The sequence below is a fragment of the Equus asinus genome, chromosome 25 (assembly GCF_041296235.1).
Source record: "Equus asinus isolate D_3611 breed Donkey chromosome 25, EquAss-T2T_v2, whole genome shotgun sequence".
Lineage (NCBI taxonomy): Eukaryota > Metazoa > Chordata > Mammalia > Perissodactyla > Equidae > Equus > Equus asinus.
Genome location: NC_091814.1, coordinates 13,463,017 through 13,482,524, shown reverse-complemented (window position 1 = coordinate 13,482,524; position 19,508 = coordinate 13,463,017). Strand labels below are relative to the sequence as shown.

The 19,508-nt window shown below is 44.9% G+C and overlaps 1 protein-coding gene across 2 annotated transcripts; it reads right to left on the bottom strand.

Moving 5' to 3' along the window:
• Window positions 1-323: 323 nt before the first annotated feature.
• Window positions 324-19,439, bottom strand: PRUNE1 (prune exopolyphosphatase 1). Of its 2 annotated transcripts, XM_014865335.3 has the most exons (9): window positions 19,299-19,439; window positions 17,868-18,214; window positions 12,030-12,122; window positions 11,283-11,485; window positions 9,148-9,332; window positions 8,243-8,401; window positions 6,645-6,739; window positions 4,848-5,006; window positions 324-2,238 (listed from the first exon to the last, which is right to left on the bottom strand). In XM_014865335.3, the coding sequence occupies exons 2-9, from the start codon at window positions 17,904-17,906 to the stop codon at window positions 1,810-1,812; spliced, it is 1,362 nt and encodes a 453-aa protein (XP_014720821.3). In that variant the 5' UTR covers window positions 17,907-18,214; window positions 19,299-19,439; the 3' UTR covers window positions 324-1,809. The 2 variants fall into 2 exon arrangements, with proteins under 2 accessions (XP_014720821.3, XP_070352963.1); XM_070496862.1 differs by lacking the exon at window positions 9,148-9,332.
• Between the last annotated feature and the right edge of the window lie 69 nt (window positions 19,440-19,508).

The following is a 19,508-nucleotide window of genomic DNA, read 5'->3' as shown; positions in this document are numbered from 1 at the left end:
ATCCTGGAAGCTGATCTTTTAAAAAAAACAGCGACAGTAAAAATCATTTTGGTTTTAAGACTATCTTGGGCCTACTTTTTGAGCATAAGCAAAATCAGGGACACAGAAGTATGTTATGAGGAGGGTTCTGGAAGAAGAAACAATTAAAGGAAAGGCTGAGGATAAGGGGAGATAGAAGACTGTTGCTCTTTATTCCCACGAAGAGTCAAGAGAAGGAAGACATTAAGCACAGCAAGAAGAAAGGAGATGAATCTTGAGGAGGCTAAAACAATTATCGAGGGAATGGCTTGATTACAGTTGTAAAAAGAGGCAATAAGACCCCAAACAGGAAAAAAGTATTTAATACTTTAACAAAATGCAAAATAAAGTACCCAAGTTACAAAACATAAATTCCTTTGGTTCAGTAATCACACCACTATTTTTACCTTCCAATGACTACAGACATCACACCCTCAAGGTGAAGTCAGACTGTCCCCCAAACACTGAAGACGTCATGCCAAAACCATCACAGACCCTACTGTTCAGTGAAACCACTGGCAACTTTCATGGAGCAGAGCTATGGGGTAGGAAAAGGGGGAACAGGTTGGTCTGAAGAAAAAAGGGAGTCTCTACACATGCAGAACAAATCAGTGGGAGGGAGCTCTTTGCTGGGTCACTATGTACGAGTCATATCCCTGTACATGCTACATGAGGCTGAGTCTCTTGGTACAATCACATACAAATACAGACAATCCAGTGACCCTGAGCATTCCCAGGGAAAACAGGAAAAAAACCCAGAGAAGCAGAGGAGAGAAACAATGGCAGCAAGAGGCAGGTCACAGAACACCAGAGAACATCTAGTCCAGATCCTTAGTTTTACAGATGGGAAAAATGAGACCTAGAGTTTCTTGCCCAAAGATACATAGTTCATGGTAGTCGGTATCATCCTTTTAATATGAGCAAGAAGACAATGAGATGGACAAGAAATTGACTGATCCACCAAGGCAGGGGACAGAGCCAGGGCTCTCAAGGCAGTTTTGCTGTCTTTTGGGAAGAGTGTCTACAAGGTCTTAAGGCCTTCCTGGGTGTCTCCTGAACTCTCAAGAACCAGGGGTCTTCTGGGTCTCTTCAGAACCCTGTGGCCCTGGGACAGAGAGATCCAAAGAAACTGAAAGCCAGGCCACCTGATCAGGACAGATGATAATGGTCTCCAATCTGCTCCCAAACAATCTTGAAAGAGTTACAATAAGTTCAGAATAGAAATTTAGCCATCTCAGAATCAGACACCATTACCAAACTGGGGACAGAAAGAGGAGTTATGGAGCTAGAAATCTGCTAAAGGCTAACAACCGGAATAAGTTTCCAAAGCACACTCTATTTTCTATCTAGCTTAAAGTAGGGACTCAATAAATACTCGAATTAATAAGAGACTAAATGAATACCTGGAGACATGGATTCAATACATGAATGTCTGATTCCTTGAGAGAGATTGGTACTGAGGACACTTTTGGGATACACATTCTTTTTGTGCTGCTCTGCTGGAACTGTCTATGTATTACATTGTGCCCGTGGCAAACGAAATAGAGGAGAGTCAGTGCAGATTTAAAGATTTAAATTAAACAATAAAATGTGTCTGATTTAAGATTGGGGGGACAAGGGAGAAAGCCATTCCTAAAGCAGCTGCTTTCTTCCACTTCTTTCTCCTCCCAGGTTTCTGAGAATGGTACACCAGATCCCAGAGCAATAAAGTCAGAATTGCTGAAACATCTTAAAACATGCATTCAAAGTGGTTCAAGCAACCTCTCTCACTATCCCCTCCCCTCCCAACGGTCACTTCTTGGACAGGGAGGGAGCGGTAGACTGTGACAGCGAGATCTGACTGCACTTCTCAAAGATGGCCTCGGCCGAGAGTTTAGGCAGCCCCTGATCCAGGGGGCACTCATCCACCAAGCTGTTCATGGGTGTGGGGGGCAGCGGAGGCTCCTCCTCATCTTGACTCAGTCCAGGAGTCAGGGAGTTCCCTGCCCTGTCCAATTCCCTGTCCACCTGATCCCTGGACACACCCACTGTCTCAGGCTGCCCTGAAGGAATCTTCATGGAGTCAAAATACGCTGACAGGGCTTCCTGGAGCAGAGGCAGAAGTTTCTTTCGAGAGACCTGGGTGTTGCCTTGAAGATAGGCTTGGAGGTTAGGGTGGGAGCTTGGGACAGGGCTCAGCTTCAGGGACGGAGACTGGGAACGTTCCAGGACACCACAGATCTAAAGAGGAGAGAAGCCAGGGAAACAGAATATAAGGTGGTGAAGCAAAGAGCTAAGGCTTCTAAGTTAGAGGCTTCTCTTACAGAAGAGAAATATCTTCTTTTCATTAAGTCCTCCAGAGTTCAGTTTTATTGCTTGCAACAAAAGATACATCAGCTAATATACATAGTATTTTAAAGATTTTATTTTTTAATTTTTCCTTCTTCTCCCCAAAGCCCCCCGGTACATAGTTGTATAGTTTTAGTTGTGGGTCCTTCTAATTGTGGTATGTGGGATGCCGCCTCAGCATGGCCTAATGAGTGGTGCCATGTCCGAGCCCAGGATTTGAACTGTCAAAACCCTGGGCCACCGCAGCGGAACTCAGGAACTCAACCACTTGGCCATGGAGCCAGCCCCTAAAAAGTATTTTAGAAACAGAAGAAACACTTGAGATCATATATTTCATTTTATTAATAAGTAAGCCAAAGCCCAGAGAGATTAAGTGTCTTGAGAAAAATCATGTCGATGATGGTAGAGTCTGAATCAGAAACCAGGACCCCCAGCTCCTAACCTAGTGTTTCCAAGTATATTCCTGTGCTCAAAAACTTGAACTCTATCCACAGCTGGGATGAGACAAGCATCTACACTGAAGTCAGGAGAAGGACACAGGCAGAAAGCATGACTAGATCAAACTGGGGGTGGGAGGTATGCCAGGCATGGTGCCAAGTCTGACCATTTACAAATATTATCTCATTTAATCCTCACAACCACCTTATAAGATTGGTATTACTATCACCCTCATTTACAGGTAGGGAAACTGAGGCTTAGATAGATTAGGTAACTTGCCTAAGGTCATAGTTTGAATAAAGCAAAGGTGACACTTGAATCCAGCTCTCTCACCAAAGCCGGTGTTCGAAATCACTCTATTATACTATTCCTAACATAGAAGGAAGAGAGGAAATGGTAGGGCAGGCCGTGAAGAGGACTCCCATTTACCAGCCCAGAGGCAGCCTGGGCAATGGCAGAGCCATCAGAAATCTGCACAGCCTCAAGGGCCAGCCCGGTGGCACAGTGGTTAAGTGCGCACATTCCGCTTCGGTGGCCCGGGGTTCGCCGGTTCAGATCCCGGGTGCAGACATGGCACCGCTTGGCAAGCCATGCTGTGGCAGGCGTCCCATGTATAAAGTAGAGGAAGATGGGCACGGATGTTAGCTCAGGGCCAGTCTTCCCCAGCAAAAAGAGGATTGGCAGCAGATGTTAGCTCAGGGCTAATCTTCCACACACACACAAAAAAGAAATGTGCACAGCTTCAGATGAGCAGCACACAGGGGCTGTGGGAGGAGAAAGAGGGAAGATTTCGGAAGGTGGGGAGAGCACTACTTACAGCCAAAACACCCTTGTCTTCATGACATGATTAGTAAGAGCCCCCATTTACGGAGTGCTTACTTTGTGCCAGCAATGTACTTTACGTAAAACATGTTAAATTTAATGATCATATTGGACTAATTACTAGGTAATATTAGGCCATTTACAGACTCAGAAGTCAACTGACTTGCCTTAGCTCAAAGAGCAAGTAAGTGGCAAATGTGGGATGGAAAAGCATGTCCATCTGCCTTTAAAAACTGTAGTTCTTGGGGCCGGCCCCGTGGTGGAGTGGTTAAGTTCGCGCGCTCCGCTGCAGGCGGCCCATGGTTTCGTTGGTTTGAATCCTGGGCACGGACATGGCACTGCTCATCAAGCCAGGCTGAGGCAGCGTCCCACATGCCACAACTAGAAGGACCCACAACAAAGAATATACAACGGTGTACCGGGGGGCTTTGGGGAGAAAAAGGAAAAAAAAATTTAAAAATCTTAAAAAAACAAAACAAAACTGTAGTTCTTTTCACAATGGCAAACTACCTTCCACTAAATGGAATCACATTTGCTTCCTGGAGGAGAAGACAAAGGTGAAGAGGGCCGGGAAAGGGCAGACACACCTTTTAGGGCCACAAATGATTACCCAGCTCTATTCAGACCAGTCTTCAGCAGTCTTCACATAGCCCACGCAACCCAAAGAGTCCCTGCAATGCCTTAAGTCCACTTTTAAATTCCTTCCTGGGCTAATCAGTAACCAACAGAGGAAAAGAAAGGGGAGGAGGTGGGAAAGGAGGCCGAACGGATGATCAGGAAAGAAAACAAACCTGCTCCTAGATCACTTCTTGACAGAGTTACTGCTACACCGAGTAATTAATCCTTGCATGGCTGGCAGTAGAAAAGGTTTCTCTTTTGTTTCCAATTTTCAAGGCAATGGGTAGAAAAAAGGAATTGACTTTCAGGGACGAGGAACTAATGATTAAACCGAGATTCAGTTAAAAACTCCAGATTTATAACATTTCCTTTCAACCAGATTTCAAGTTCGTTCTAAGTAGGAATTGTATCTCTAATTCTCTTTGGCATCTCTCTTTCTCAACAACAGTACGATAAGGATATTCACAGAGAGAATGGAAAAAAGTGGGGAGACGAGATTCTCGAAATAGGTCAAGGGACCTCTGAGTAAAGATAAGAACAAGGAGACGTCTTTACAGCACAGGGCAGTGTGTACAGGCTGAGCCATGTAGGGCCCTCAGGTTGGAGAAGGGACAGAGACTCACCGTCATTCGGAGCGCTGCATGGGGACAGAAAATAGCTAACTGCCGCACTGGCTCATTGTGAGTGTTGAAAAAGATAGTCATGGCGACCAAGACATCATAGCTGTGAGCCTGGCAGAAAGCATGGAGGTCTGCAATGAGGCCAGACCTCTGCAGAAAGGCCTGAAAGAGAAGAAATGGACAGGGATGAGGGCTACCGCTGGATCCTCCCTGTCACCATCAACAAAAAAACGCTTATGAACTGCTTCTTTGCATGTTAACCTGGAATTTGTACTCCACAAAAAAGGTATCTAGTATTTACTCTGTGCTGTCTAGGTGCTGGGAGGCAGCATGTAGAATGAAAAGACAGGCTTTAGGTTCAGACAGAACTGGTTTCAGAATCAGCTGCATTACCTATTGGCTCTGTGGTCTAAGATCTACATCAAGTTCCCTAGAGCTAAGTTTCCTCATCTATAAAGTGGGATAAAACAGTTACCAAACATGACTGTGTTAAGAATTAAAAAATGGTAATATATGTAATGTGTATGGTATGTATAAGGCTCTCTTGCTCTTGCAATCAAACAAGCAAGGTCTTTGCCTTGTGGGTATTTTTATTCTAAAACAGAACAATGGGGCATATAAATAAGAACAGACATGTGACAAGTGCATCCTTGGCTCTTCATTCTTTGCCAATCTACATACTCTTCTCCAAAATCTCATGCAGTATTTCCTCTAACGAATAATACCACCAGCTGTTTCAGACCAGCGCTTTTCTCTACCCTGGGCATTTCTATTGTGACCATTTGTACTGTGATTATGGTACTTGGCAAGCCTTTTATGTTCTTATGTTTGTTTCTCAAACTAGGTTATGAGTTGAAAGGGAAGAGGCCATACTATTTTGTTTTATTTAATTATTCAGTATTTTTAGATGGTATTTAGTAGAAAGCTGTGCGGACTATGAGAGTTACATGTTTATATCAGGTTGTTGAATGATTTAAACCAGTATGATATGGAATCAGGTGTTAAAACACTGTTATCATTATTGAGCATCCACTATGTGCCAGGATAGTCAAAGGTGCTGGAGATATAGCAGAAACAAAATAGGGTCCCTGCTCTGCGGAGCTGATAAACTAACAGAGGAATATAGACAATAAACAAGGAAATCATGAAACATTATTTCAGTGTGTTAGGTACTATGAAGAAAACAAAATAAGATAATTGCTAGAGATTTTTAGCATGGAGGGTATCACTTCAGTTACAGTGGTCAAGACAAACCTCTTAAAAGAGGAGACATCTGAGCTCAGAATTGAATGATAAGAGGGAGCCAGCTCTGCAAAGGGAAAAGCAAGTGCAAAGGCCCTGAGTGGGAATGAGCTTAATGGTTCCAGGAACAGAAGGAAAACCAGTGTGGCTGCAGTATCATGAGTGCAGGAGCAGGGCTGGAACGAGATGACAACAGAGAGAAGACAAGGGCCAGATCAAGGAGTAAATCACAGTAAGGCCTTTAGATTTTATCAGGAGTGCAATGAAAAGGCAGTAAAGGGAGGGGGCTGACATGATCTGATTTCCATCTTGAAGAGATCACCTGCCTGCTGCGGGGAGAATGGTTCGTAGGGGTGCAAATGCAGAGGCAGGGAAAGTAGGATGGAGGCTATTACAGCAGTGCAGTGAAAGATGATGGACGGTGGAAGTTCCAGCAGAGAGGGAGAAAAGCAGACAGGAACAAGACATGTTCTGGAGGTGAGCCAGGAATGAGGGGCAAGGTTACACACGCAGCTGAAGGTTTTTCTCTCCCCACCCATGCCTACATCTTGCCCTTACCTCCAAATCCATATATATTGTACTAATGGCCATCTTGGTGCTTTGTCTGGAGATGGTCTTCTGGTCCTTTCTCAGCATCTGCTCAGTGGTCAGTCCTAGAAAGTGAATGCGAGATTTGGGGTCAAATAAGGGAGCCCAGGGCCCCAAGACCAGGAAGATGAGGATACCAAGATGGGTCAAGGAAGATGAAAAACACAGCCTCTCTTTGGGGTAATGAACAGAGGAGATAACCGAGAGTGCAATGATGTAATAAAAAATTACTTTAGGGGCCGGCCCCGTGGCCGAGTGGTTAAGTTCTCGCGCTCCGCCTGGGCGGCCTGGGGTTTCGCTGGTTCAGATCCTGGGTGCAGACATGGCACCGCTCATCAGGCCATGCTGAAGCAGTGTCCCACATGCCACAACTAGAAGGACCCACAACGAAAATATACAACTATGTACCGGGAGCACTTTGGGGAGAAAAAGGAAAAATAAAATCTTTTAAAAAACATTACTTTAAATAATAAAAATTACCTTAAATTACTGGGTCACAACAGTTATCTTTAGAGCAAGGGACTTTGGAGAGAAAGGTAAAAGGAAGAAGGAGGCTTTACTTTTGATTTTTTCCCTTTCTGTGTTGCTTTAACTTTCTAAAAGTACATGTGGTACTTTTCTTTCTATTTATGTTAACAAGTGGTAGCTGGGTAGAAAATTATGGAAGTTTTTGTTCTCTTCCTTTGTCCTTTATTTATTCACCCTAAATGTTTCTTCTGCTTCCCTAACCAATTATCTAGGTCTCACTCTGATAATTTAATATTTTCTTGGCATATTTTATTTATATGTCTATATTCTCTGAATAGACTGAAAACCTCTGGGACTCTTAATATATTCCTCATCATCCTCCCCAATAGCCAGGATAGAATAATCCAGTAACTCACTGATTAGTTCATGATCAGACTCACACGCTATCTTATTTCTCTCTGGTATAAAGCTTAAATCATGTATGCTCTGGGGCCGGCCCAGTGGCTGAGCGGTTAAGTTTGCAGACTCCAGCTTTGGTGGCCCAGCGTTTCACCAGTTTGGATCCTGGGTGTGGTCCTAGCACCACTCATCAAGCCATGCTGAGATGGCATCCCACATAGCACAACTAGAAGGACCTACAACTAGCATATACAACTATGTACTGTGGGGCTTTGGGGAGAAAAAAAAAAAAGACTGGCAACAGATGTTAGCTCGGGTGACAATCTTTTCTTTTTAAAAAAACAAAAGGTGGGGGCCGGCCTGGTGGTGCAGCAGTTAAGTTTGCACGTTCTGCTTTGGCGGCCCGGGAGTCGCTGGTTTGGATGCCAGGTGCGGACATGGCACTGCCCGGCAAGCCATGCTGTGGCAGGCATCCCACATATAAAGTGGAGGAAGATGGCACAGATGTTAGCTCAGGGACAGTCTACCTCAGCAAAAAGAGGACTGGCGGCAGATGTTAGCTCAGGGCTAATCTTCCTCACACACAAAAAAAATCATGCATGCTCTGAAATTGCTTGATGGTGTTCAGGAATATAGGGAACAAGGCTTGCCCACCTGTTTTCTCATGTGGGAGGGAGAGAAATCAGTTTAACAGTTCATACCTGATACATCAAACTTTGCCTTTTGCAGAGAATCAAAGATGTCATTTCTCTTGGGCAGATCTGGGAAGAGGGCCTCCAGTTTCTCCACATATTTGTTATCCTTTAGGGTTGCCTTTCCAATTTTAAGGTCCATGTTGACACAGTCCAGGATGATTGTTCCTGTGGAGAAGGGAGATGGCAGAATGCAAATCTTGTGGCCCTCCATTCACAACTACTAGAACACACATGGCCCTCAAGCCAAATGGACACAACACAGAGGAAACTCACTGAAAACAAAACAAGAAATGGGACTGTCCTGAGTTAGACCTCCCAAATCCAAACTAAAATGTAGGCAGGGAAATGAGGAAAAGGAAGAAAGGAAGCCTGAACATCTTAATCCTTGGGGATTTTGAAACCTAGTCAGAGAGATGGTCTCTCTTCCGTAGGCCAAATTCCATTAAAGAATCTTATAAGCTGGAAGAGATAATCTAGTCCAACTCACCCTCTTTCTGTTTTTTTTTTTTTTTTTTACAAATGCAGAAAATGAGAGCAAGAAAGGTTAAGAGATTTGCTCAAGGTCACATAACTACTTCCTGGGCAGAAATGGTATTGGAATCCATTTCCTGCTTCTTTGGCTAGTCTTCTTTCCATTATACAATGCTGCTTAATAGGCAGCTTCTAGATCTATTGTCCCGTGCTTCCATTCTGCTTTCTCCAACAAAGTATCCCACAGCCCTTTAAAAAACAAAGTATTTGATAGCCTTTCAATGCTTGATTGCTCTCTGAAAGAACCCCATCTTTTGGTATGGACCGAATGGCTTTGAGAGGGTATGCTAAGGCTGGAAGAGTCTAGACTTTTCCACTCTCCCTTCTCTGGAATGGGAATAGAGCAACTAGTCAGGTCCCAATCCCCAAGCCACCCTCACCATGCAGAAGGGCTGCAGTTTGCCTGTCCAAGATCTCTGGTGCCCCCTGCAGGATTCTCTCCGTCACCAGGGTAGCGCAGGACCCCACCAGCTCAACTGAAACAGGGCAGGGAGGACAGTGTTTCTGCTCGATGGGCCGGTGGTCTAGCACCTCTGCTACTGTCTCCTCTAGGGCTGCGTCACTTCTGCGTGAGGAAGCGGGGGTGTGGGGAAAAGAGAAAGAGAGACAGGTAGGGGTACTCCAACTGCTTCTAACCAATCTCCCTCTCATTCACGAAGGAAAATGCAGACACTTAGACCTTTGGTCACTTCGACCTCTGCCTCTCTCAATTCTTTAATGTTATGACTGAAGTCATCTTTAAATGGAGTATAAGTGAATTTGGCAAAGTATCTGTTACCAATATCTTAATGCACATATTTGATGTCCTTTAGGGTTGCCTTTCCAATTGACATCCTTGACATCCAACATCTAAATCTCTCCTGTTCCCTTAATTCACTTAATACTCAAATTCCATGCAGGTCACCAGATCCTATGGCTTCTGTCTCAATTCCTATTCCTCCCCTCCTTTCCAACCCTCTGCTACTGCCTTATTCTAGGCCCTCAATATCTCTCATTTGGGTTATTCCAACAGTTTCTTAACCAAACACCTGCTGCCAGTCTTGGGCCCTCCTAAACTGTGCTCCACAATGCTATCTGAATGATCATTTGAAAAATGCCAATTTGATTCTGTTAGGACCTAGAATAAATATAATTAACAATAGTTCCCCACTGCCCTGAAATAAAGTCTAACCTCCTTGGCAGGGCGTACAAGGTCTCCATGATCTGGCCCTGCCTACCCTTCTAATCTTATCCTTTTCCATGTCCTACTTCTCCCTCATATTTCATGCTCCAGCCATGCAAAACAAATTCCAGTTCCCCCAATTCGCCATGCCCTTTCATGCCTGTTTGCTTTTGCTTACATTAATTACTCTCTCTGCCTGGATGCTTTTCCTGACTACCTTACCTCCCCATTCACTGAGCAAACACCCTGTCCTCTTTCAAGACTGAGATCAAGGGTCAACTCTGTTAGGAAACCTTTCCTGACACCCTCTCCTCCTCTAGTCATTTAACTGCTGTGTCCTTCCTGCACCTCCTGTTCCCTAGAGGGATAGTTATCAATTACCTCTAATACCCATTACAATGACCCGTTTGCCCAGTTCCCTGTTCCTGACTGAAAGTTTCTTGGGAAGAAGAACTGTCTCACCTTCTTCCTCTAAATAGACATTTATTAATGAGTGAATGGGTAGATGGATTAATGCCCTTAGGCTACCCTCTGTCAACGTCCTGCTATAACCAGTGTGCTCAAAGAAAAAAAACCACATTTTAATATTAGCAGGAGCCAGACAGACTTAGGAAGGTCTCATATTTGCGTTGCTTTGTCGGCAGTTTTTTCCAATCCTAAATAAGGGATGGAATTATGGTAGGTGTGTACATCTGTTAAACAGACACTAATGAAATATTGCCTTATGTAGGAAATAATTTTGCTAACTTTTTAAAAATTAAGAATAGAGTTGCGACCATCATTCAAATGGTTTCTCTTATAATGAATCTGCCATTAAATCTTTTTTTTTTTTTGAGGAAGATCAGCCCTGAGCTAACTGCTGCCAATCCTCCTCATTTTGCTGAGGAAGATTGGCCCTGAGCTAATATCCGTGCCCATCTTCCTCTGCTTTCTATGTGGGACGCCTACCACAGCATGGCTTTTTGCCAAGCGGTACCACGTCCGCACCCAGGATCCGAACCGGCGAACCCCAGGCCGCTGAGAAATGGAACGTGCGCACTTAACTGCTGTGCCACCGGGCCGGCCCCATGCCATGAAATCTTAAAATAGTGATACCAAAAGCAGATTTAAATGATTTTTGAGTTATCCTTTAGTTTGAACTCTCCATATTTCTATTTCTTTTCATTATTTGCATAGCTGGAGAACTGACAATATTTTTTGTTAATTTTCTATATCTGATATGACCCATCAATTACAATTAGCCTGTGAGATCCCTGAGAGCAAAAATTCTTTCTTCCTCTCTTTATATCTTACTCATCAGAGCCCAACATGGCACATGATAAGTATCAGCTTAACTAACTTCCTTCCACTTACTTGGGTAAGACATGATGGTCAACAAGGATGAGAGTGAGTTGGCCAGCCTGGTGCAATGCATGCAGGTCAATCTCATCCCGGAAAATCAAGACGGACTCTGGAATGTGCATCTTCTGAAGGAAGAAGACGTTGTCGCCTCGTAGAGGTAGCTCAGAACGTTTTATATTTAAAACTGGCACAAAGACTTCCTCATTCTCAGTCGTCTGGATAGGAAAGTGAAAAGAAGGTATGGCAATATTTTGGCATAGACAAGAAAATTAACAAGACTATTGGAATTGAGGGAGACATGATCTTGGGTAAGTTAGGGCCTTTCTCAAAGTCATAATTGCCTAGACGATAAAAGTAAAAGGACGACTCTTGCCCTCCCCTTCTTAGCAATAACATGAAGGTCAACAAGGTAACTCATGGAAAAGACCTAGTTCCAGATGTTGCAGAGAAGGGATCATCAGTCTTCAAGAGCTTACCTGGGCATGTGGAATACACGTTAGGTCTCTGATACCCACAAGCAACCCAAGGATACACTATCTGAATATTGCTTCATAGTCTATAAATTCTTCAAAATACATTTACTCATTTGATCCTCACAGCAACACTGCAAAATATTATCATTTCAGATTTTATAGATGGTGACATGAGATACTCAGCAAAGTGAAGGGATTTAACTTACCCAAGACTAAATGGTGTTAAATAGCTGGGTCTTGAATCCAAATCTTGTCATTCTAAGGGACTCTGTTCCTAAGTACTCACCTTTGCCAAGTAAAAAGCCAGGGCGAGAGCTGACACCATGGAGTCCAGGTCACAGGCTTCATTTCCCATCACAACATGTAGCGGTCGGGACTCCTGGGGGAGGAAGGAGAATGAGAAAGGAGCAGAGCATCTCTATCCATTTCCATTTACCTTACACTCATGTAGGGCTTCACACAGCCTCTCATTCATCTTCAGAGGAGGCAGATGGGTCAGATAATCTCATGGATCCTCATTTCATGTATGAGGATATTAGCTGGGAGGGCATACATGTTTTAGCTAAGCTTTAAGCATTCCACACACATCTAGTTAGTGGAAAAGTGCTCTTTCCTCTCTACTGCAGTGTCTCCTTGAGGGTGAACTTACAGAAGAACAGTAGTAAATAACTCTCTGGTTTCTTATACTGCTTTGAGCACTTCAGCAGAAGTCAAAGGTAGAGCATCTGGGGTAGCTGATGTATTCAAGCCATATCAACCCTAATCTGTTTTTTTCCCATTTTCAAAATAGGGAAAAGAATCCTTACACTTCTAAATCATGAGACTCGGTGAAGAGACTTGTAAAAATAAGATCTAGTCCATTATCCAGTTGTCCATGAAAACTCCTAGCCTGAGGAACCTCAACAGTAACCAGATAGAACTAACACTCTCAAACCCAAGAGACAGACACTTTCTCCAGCAGGTTCAGATTAAAGTAACAACAGTTGCTCTGCTGCTGGAACTTTTATTTTTAAAGCTTTGAAAAGTCCAGCTGCTGCTAAGAGCTCTGAGGAGGGAGGAATATCTGCTGTTATTATTAACCTTGTTCCCTTACATCTCCCTGGCTATCCGAGTTTTAAATAAAATACTTTAAAACCTACAGTGCAGAGACAAGGGTTTGTTTTGTTTTGAAACATCGACTGCGTGTGCCATGCACTGCTCTAACATTTTTATGTGCATTAACTAATCATTTAATGCTCAAAACAACCCAAGGAGGTAGGCACTTTAAGAATTATTATTTCACTCCAGGTATGAGCATTCTGCCGGGTGGAACGAGGCCATAACGTCCGTGGCTCGGCTTAGGGCAGAGGATTCTCTCTTAGCAGTTTACTTCTGAACTTCCATCTCAGCCTGCTTCCGAGAGAGGAAGGGACAGGCGAGACAAAATGAGACATGCGGTTACCAACAGGGTTTCTTAATTTCAGCACTATTGGCATTTTGGACTGGATAATTCTTTGTTGTGGGGGCTGTCCTGTGCATTGCAGGATGTTTGGCAGCATCCCTAGACTCCACCCACTAGATGCCAGTAGCACCCCCAGTCATGACAAGCAAAAATGTCTCCAGACTTGCCAAATAGTCCCTGGGGGGCAAAATCACGCCAGTTGAGAACTACTGGGTTACAGAAAGGTGAAAATCCAAACACTCGGCCTTCTTCAGTCAGGGAAGATTCACTAGATGGAAGAGTCTTAAAAAGTGGGAAGAGCTTCAGAGGAGCAAAACATAGGAGGGAACAGTTACCGAGTAATACAAGTTTAGGAAAAAAGGAGAACCTAGGGGAACCTAGAACCATGCTCCCTGTACCAGCTGCTAACTGCCCCCCTCCACACCCCTGAAAGCCACAAACAGTAAGGGACAATTTTAGAAGACTTCTGGTGGTATAAATTACCCTATCCAGTTACTAGATAGGATTTTGTTTTTAAACCACCCTCTTCCCTATCTCCTACTCCCACTCCTAGAGAGAAGTACAAAAGGCAGAGGTTACCTGTCACGGTTTTGGGCAAAGGGCCCCTGAGCAACGTCTGCCCTTAGGTTCTCCCTGCACCCATTTCTCTAGGTTTACTTGAAAGGTGTGGCAGCCAAGACCCATTCACACTGAACAGCATGAGAAAGGGGAGATTCTTTTCAATATTAAACTCTTTTCCAACACAATGTGAGAATTCTGTACCAACACCCCTGTCCTATGGTACCTCCTCTGACTTGCAATTCCTAATTCCTCGTCCTGATACCAGAGAAGGCCCCTCCATTTCCTGGATACCAAGAACTGCCCAGATGGCTGTGGATCAAAGTAATAACAAAGCACTTGAGATAAGTGGCTGCACAGATAACTTGCTCACTGAAGCAGTGAGGGGGGGCACTATGTTGTCTAGAGAGGGAACTATATAAACATGAGAGGCCATATGGCCTTCACTTCGGAGAAAAAAGGTAACAGGAACAGAGAAAAGCCAGAGCAAGCGGGAGAGACCTGTTGCTGGGCACAAAGAGGCCCTCAGAGAACCTTTCTGAAACTCACTTACATTACTGCCGCTTCATTCCAAGCGGCAGCTGAATCAGGACCAGTCAGAAACCCAGCACTGAGAGAAGGCTAAGCAGAAAAGCAGAAGGCAGGGACCAAATACAACTTCACAGCACTGAGGTGAGGAGAAACGACCTCAAGAGGAAGGTGAATAACTAACCCCTTGCACTCAGCCAAGCCCAGACAGCAACCACAGGAACTAATAGAAAAGGACTACTCGGGTTTTTAGCAAATCTTGGGACAGGAGGGATGGAGGGAGCGGGTGGCATTCCCTCCTCCTGTCAGCACCCACCAGCATGCCGGCCTGACTGGTCTATTTACCACCAGCAAAACATGATGTGCACATTTTCAGCTCTGCCCTGGGCACTATCTGTCCTTCTCTGTCTGAAAGCAGCAGAACTGCCATTTGGAAAGACCACAGCCTGGGGCTGAATCCCAGCTCTGCTTCTTGCTTGTTGTGGGACTTCTGCACCTCTAGGTCTCATTTTTGTCATATAAAAATGAGGATAATACTGTAACCGATTTCATGAAGTTGTTGTGAGGACTGAATGAGACAGCACACAAGCTCCTGTTCTAGAGGAAGTAAGATGAGCTCCCTTCCATCTTCTCCTTTCTCTCCCCCTCCCTGTCCCATCAAGCCCCACCTAAAGCCCCTGGTCTGTGAAGCCTTCCCTAACCACACAGGCCAGAGCAGTCCTCTTCCTCTAAACCTCCAGCTTCTAGCCCTTGTGGCTCTCACATGGAACTGAGCCTTAGGGAGCCTGCTATCTTTTCATGGGCAAGTATCCCAAATCCTTCACATAGCTTAGGAGTTAGGTAACAATATACTTTGTTGTTCAAACTGGGATAGTTTTGAGAATGAAGAGGGATGTGATGAGTGATTATCTCGGAATAAACAAAGACTGTCGTGGGCAAACTGGGTATACGGTTATGCAACTGATACGGCACCATTCTCAACTTCATTTAGGAAAAACATATGTAACTCTTAATCGCCACCCCATTCCCCACCAGCTGAAAACACAAGCCAAACAGCCTGTTTTCTGACCATGAGAAAAGTTCAGGGCAAATATAGCTTAGAGCATAAGGAAACCTGAGCTGCCAGTGGAAGAAATACAACCTGAGAGTCACAAGTAAATATAAACTTTTTTTTTCTCTGAAAAAAAAAAAAAAAAGACACTATTTGAAATGACTATAACCTGATGTTCTTTGTGGCCTCAATGGGGAGAGAGAGGATGGGCTCTGGGCTGGCAAAGTAAACCACTTCCCTTCTGAAGCTGAATATGGTCTCATGCCTACTCTACAAAATAGTTAATGAGGGAGGGAAAAAAAGGAGATGAGGAACCAGAGAGAGAGAAGGGCTTCTAGCAGAGAAAATGGGACTGACTGACACTGATGCAAATTTCTAAGGATAGCTAGCCACTCCTGATTCCTACCTCATGCCTGAGAAGTGCAGATGACACAGATAAGAGTTATCAGAAAGCTTCTGGAAGAACATCTAAACTTGCATGCAGCCCCACCCTGAAGCAAAGATTTTTCCACACTAGGAGTCAAAGATGAGTCACCATGAATAGGGCATTTAGTCAGGATTTCTTTTAAACAGACATCCTACTATCATTGTGGCAGAGGCTGTAGAAAATTTCTCTGGTATCAAATGCTAAAAATATGGTATCAACATGAGAGTTGGCTGGGTTATCAGCTGTCTCTATTCTGTGTAAAAGTCAAGCATTCACAATTCCCTAAAAGTTATATTACAGTTTAACAGAAACACTCAAACTTAATAGTGTCTCTGTCTAAATCACATCTTTCTTTACACAAGGAAAAACAGTGTGGCCTCTGGGGAATTGGATGGGGAGAAGAAAAAGGATCTTTTTTTTTCCATTTCATTTCCTTTTTGTATTTAAAATTTTTCACTATGTACATTTACTACTTTTATAATTAAAAGCAATCTAAAAAGTTGGCCTGTATGTCCTGCCACCAGTGTACCCACTAGCATTCTTCAAATCTAATTTTCTCATTTCTTCTGGCCCTTGCTATGCTGTGTGATGGTGAGGGCCCTAAGATACAACCTCACTGTCACAAGTTTGGAAAAAAGGAGATCTAGATCTTGCTCCTTAGGGGAAGAACGCGGTAGAGAAAGGTCAGGATACCAGCAATACTGGAAAAATCCAGTATTTTTCAGCGTCATACTGCTGTAGAAGATATACTAACCTGGTATGATTAACCTGGGGGGGCCTCTGGAGGGTAGATGCTGTAAGATAGATGCATGCAATAAAATGCTATTTGGTGAGCTTTCAGGTCCAAGGGCTCTTTACCAAATGGTGGAAAAAAGAGTCATTTGGGTTACTGGGGGGAAAAAGATTCAATTGCTTAGCACTTTGAACGGTGCCACAAAGACTCTACATTAGTCCTGCAGTGAGCACCCTGTGGTGGAAATCAGAGGTAACCAACATGAATTGGTTCCAAATTGCCTTACGCATTAAACTCTCCCCAAATTTGTATTTCACAAAGGAAAATTTGGTGTAATTGGTATTAAAATTGAATGTCACCCCTGTTCTTCAGGTGAGGCTATTCATTTATGTCAGCAGCTGAGTCTGCAGGAGGAATTAGGTGACTTTCAGGATTTGTAGATTCCAGGGGAATTTGTAGAGTATAAGATACTTAAAAAGTTAAGGTATAATCAACCATCTGTCTAGGTTTCTATAGGGGCAGTGAAATTTGAAGTAGAGGGGTCAGGTGAGCTCCTGGAGCCTCTCTCTGGTCAGCTTTTTGCTACTAACTGGGGATAGCAGCCTAATGCTGCATGGCCAGTCAGCATGGCTGGGAGATTCCAACTGGCTCAGAGAGTACCCAAAATAAGCCACAAAGCATTCAAGAGTCATGCTTATAGCTTTGATTCCAAACACACTTTGTGCTTATTCCTTCTAGGCGGGGGATTTTTATGTAATTTATGTCCGTTAAGGCCGAGGAAGAAAACTGGAGGCAAAGGAATGCAGGTGGTGGGTCAACAGATAGGCCTGATGTATTGTGTATGTTTAGCTTAAAAACAGATTTAAAGTAAAACACCATGACCACCTCTAACTAGAACGAGTTAGGCCAGCCAGACAGAAACGGCGGTTCAGAGGCAATAAAGGCGTAGGCACCGGTTCCCTCGTACCCCTGGGGTTCACGTGGAGGCCCTGTGAGCGGAGAACTCAAAGAGGGGCGGAGAGAAAGGAATAAATACACCTTGCAGGGCATGACTGGCGGCGGCACAGTCGCCTTTTGACGGAACAAACCCAGGCAACAGCGAGCGGAGGCTCAGATGCAGGACCCAGACCTACGATTCCTCTTCCCCGTTCTCGGGCAGACCCCAAAGGCAGGGAGGGGGGCAAAAACCGGGAGACTGAGCAGTATTCCCACTCTCAAGAGCCTGGTTCCCGTTCCTCACTACTCAGGCCTCATCAGATCCCAAGCCCCCTCCCCACAATTCAGTGTTCCCTCCACACAGACCCTCGGGGCTCCCCAGATCCCACATCTGCCTTCTTTCTGGACCCCATGGTCCATTCCTTACGATCACAGATAGGGGTCCGTTACCTGCAGAGCAGCTCGACAACCCTGCAGGTAGTCCTCCATGATGAAGCCCAAGGTGTGCCGCCGCCCCTCGCCGTGGAGAAGTTACCCGGCGAATGAGCCCCGCCCCGGACTCCAGGGCTTGAGGCTAGAGTCAAGAGGCGGGACTCGAACCCTCCACACAACGATTTGGCCCCGACCCCCGGGAGGAAGTGCGTAATCAAGCGCTCCGGGAGTCCGACGTCGTCACGCCCCCGGCGGCGGAGGCGGAGTTCTGCGCCCAGAGACTCACGGGACGACTTTCCCGAGGCGCTAGGCGGGGAGGGGCGCAGTGCGTCCTGGGAAACGTAGTCCAGAAGCTCCGAAACGTCCTTAAGAATTGAGGAAAGGAGAATTTTCTGAGATCATTCATTTGACACACCAGTGTATATGTGTCGCAGTAACCTATCTTTGTGACATCTGAACTTTCTCTCTCGGGTCAGGCTAAGTATAGCATCTTTCCATATATTACGCGGAGTATCTAGTTGACATCTTAAATTACACGTGGCAAAAACAGCTCTTCATCTTCCTTTCTCAAATTCTCCTCTCTACCAAACTGACCCATTACCACTAGTTTTCTGATTGTCCATATTATGAAAACATTGGAATAATCTTTGACCCCTCTTTTTTACTTAATTCCTACAGTCTCTTGCCAACTCCTGCTGCTTTTTCCTTCACAGCCTGTTTTTTTTCTGTAGCCTCAGCAAATGTCTTCCCATTCTTTTCCTGGACTCTCCTAACCTGGGTTCTTTGCTGCCTGCCTCCTTAACTGTTCCAACTGCCCTTTCAGCCTTCAGAGTTGCCTGAAGTTTCATCCTGCGGCAGGCAGCCTTGTAAGTAGAGTTTGGAGGGCCCTTCGGAATGTAGCTTGGGCTCCAACCTCCTTTAACTGCCACCTTCCAGCCCCACGGTATGCAGAGTAATGCAGAAAAATGTACTCTCGTCGTCAGATTAGTTTACTTCCTACCACCGGCCTGACACCAGTTTTTCCTGCTCCCCAAGCTAGGAATTGAGAGGAGGTGACTGATGACAGCTGAGCCCTGTGGTGGGAACAAGGACCAGAGCACAGGACTATTGGATCTCCTGCTGGCTCAGCTGGTTCTCTCCCTGCTGCACTCTCTTCCCAGGGCCTGGGGTTTCTTCCACATCTTCTGCACTGCCGGGAGCACAGCCCAACAAGTTTCATTTCTAGACTAAAAAAATGATATAGTGAGGACTTGGAAAGGAGCAGTATTTTTTTTTCTTTTACATTAAATGGGTAAATATGCAAATATCACTCTCTTTGGCCCTGCTTCTCTGGATCCACAGCGACGGACTGCCATACCCAGGGAGAAAGCCCAGATCCAACAAGCTGCTGCTGTCCAGCCCGGCTCCTCCCCACTCTCTGCAAGGGCACTTGCTCTTCCCTATTCTCACCAGAGAGGCACAAGCGCTCCGTCCCTTCCAGCGGCAGGCGGAGGGAAGAGAAAGGGTCTGTTGTTTTTCTCTCCTTGTTTCTCTCTCCCTCACTGCTGATCACCAAGCTGCTGACCAGGTCAGAAAGCCCCGATGGAAATCCTCCAGTGCTGGGCAGGCCCCTCCTCCTCCAGGGAGCTTGTCCTTGACTAATTTTTCTTTGTCTCGATG

Bases quoted from the DNA above. Each gene is read 5' to 3' on its own strand.
- PRUNE1 (XM_014865335.3), bottom strand. From the start codon at position 17,906: ATGGAGGACTACCTGCAGGGTTGTCGAGCTGCTCTGCAG. The intron at 12,123-17,867 runs GTAACGGACCCC...TTCCTCCCCCAG, and splicing joins GTTGTCGAGCTGCTCTGCAG to GAGTCCCGACCGCTACATGT. The intron at 5,007-6,644 runs GTAAGGGCAAGA...CTTCTCTTTCAG, and splicing joins CAATATATATGGATTTGGAG to GCCTTTCTGCAGAGGTCTGG.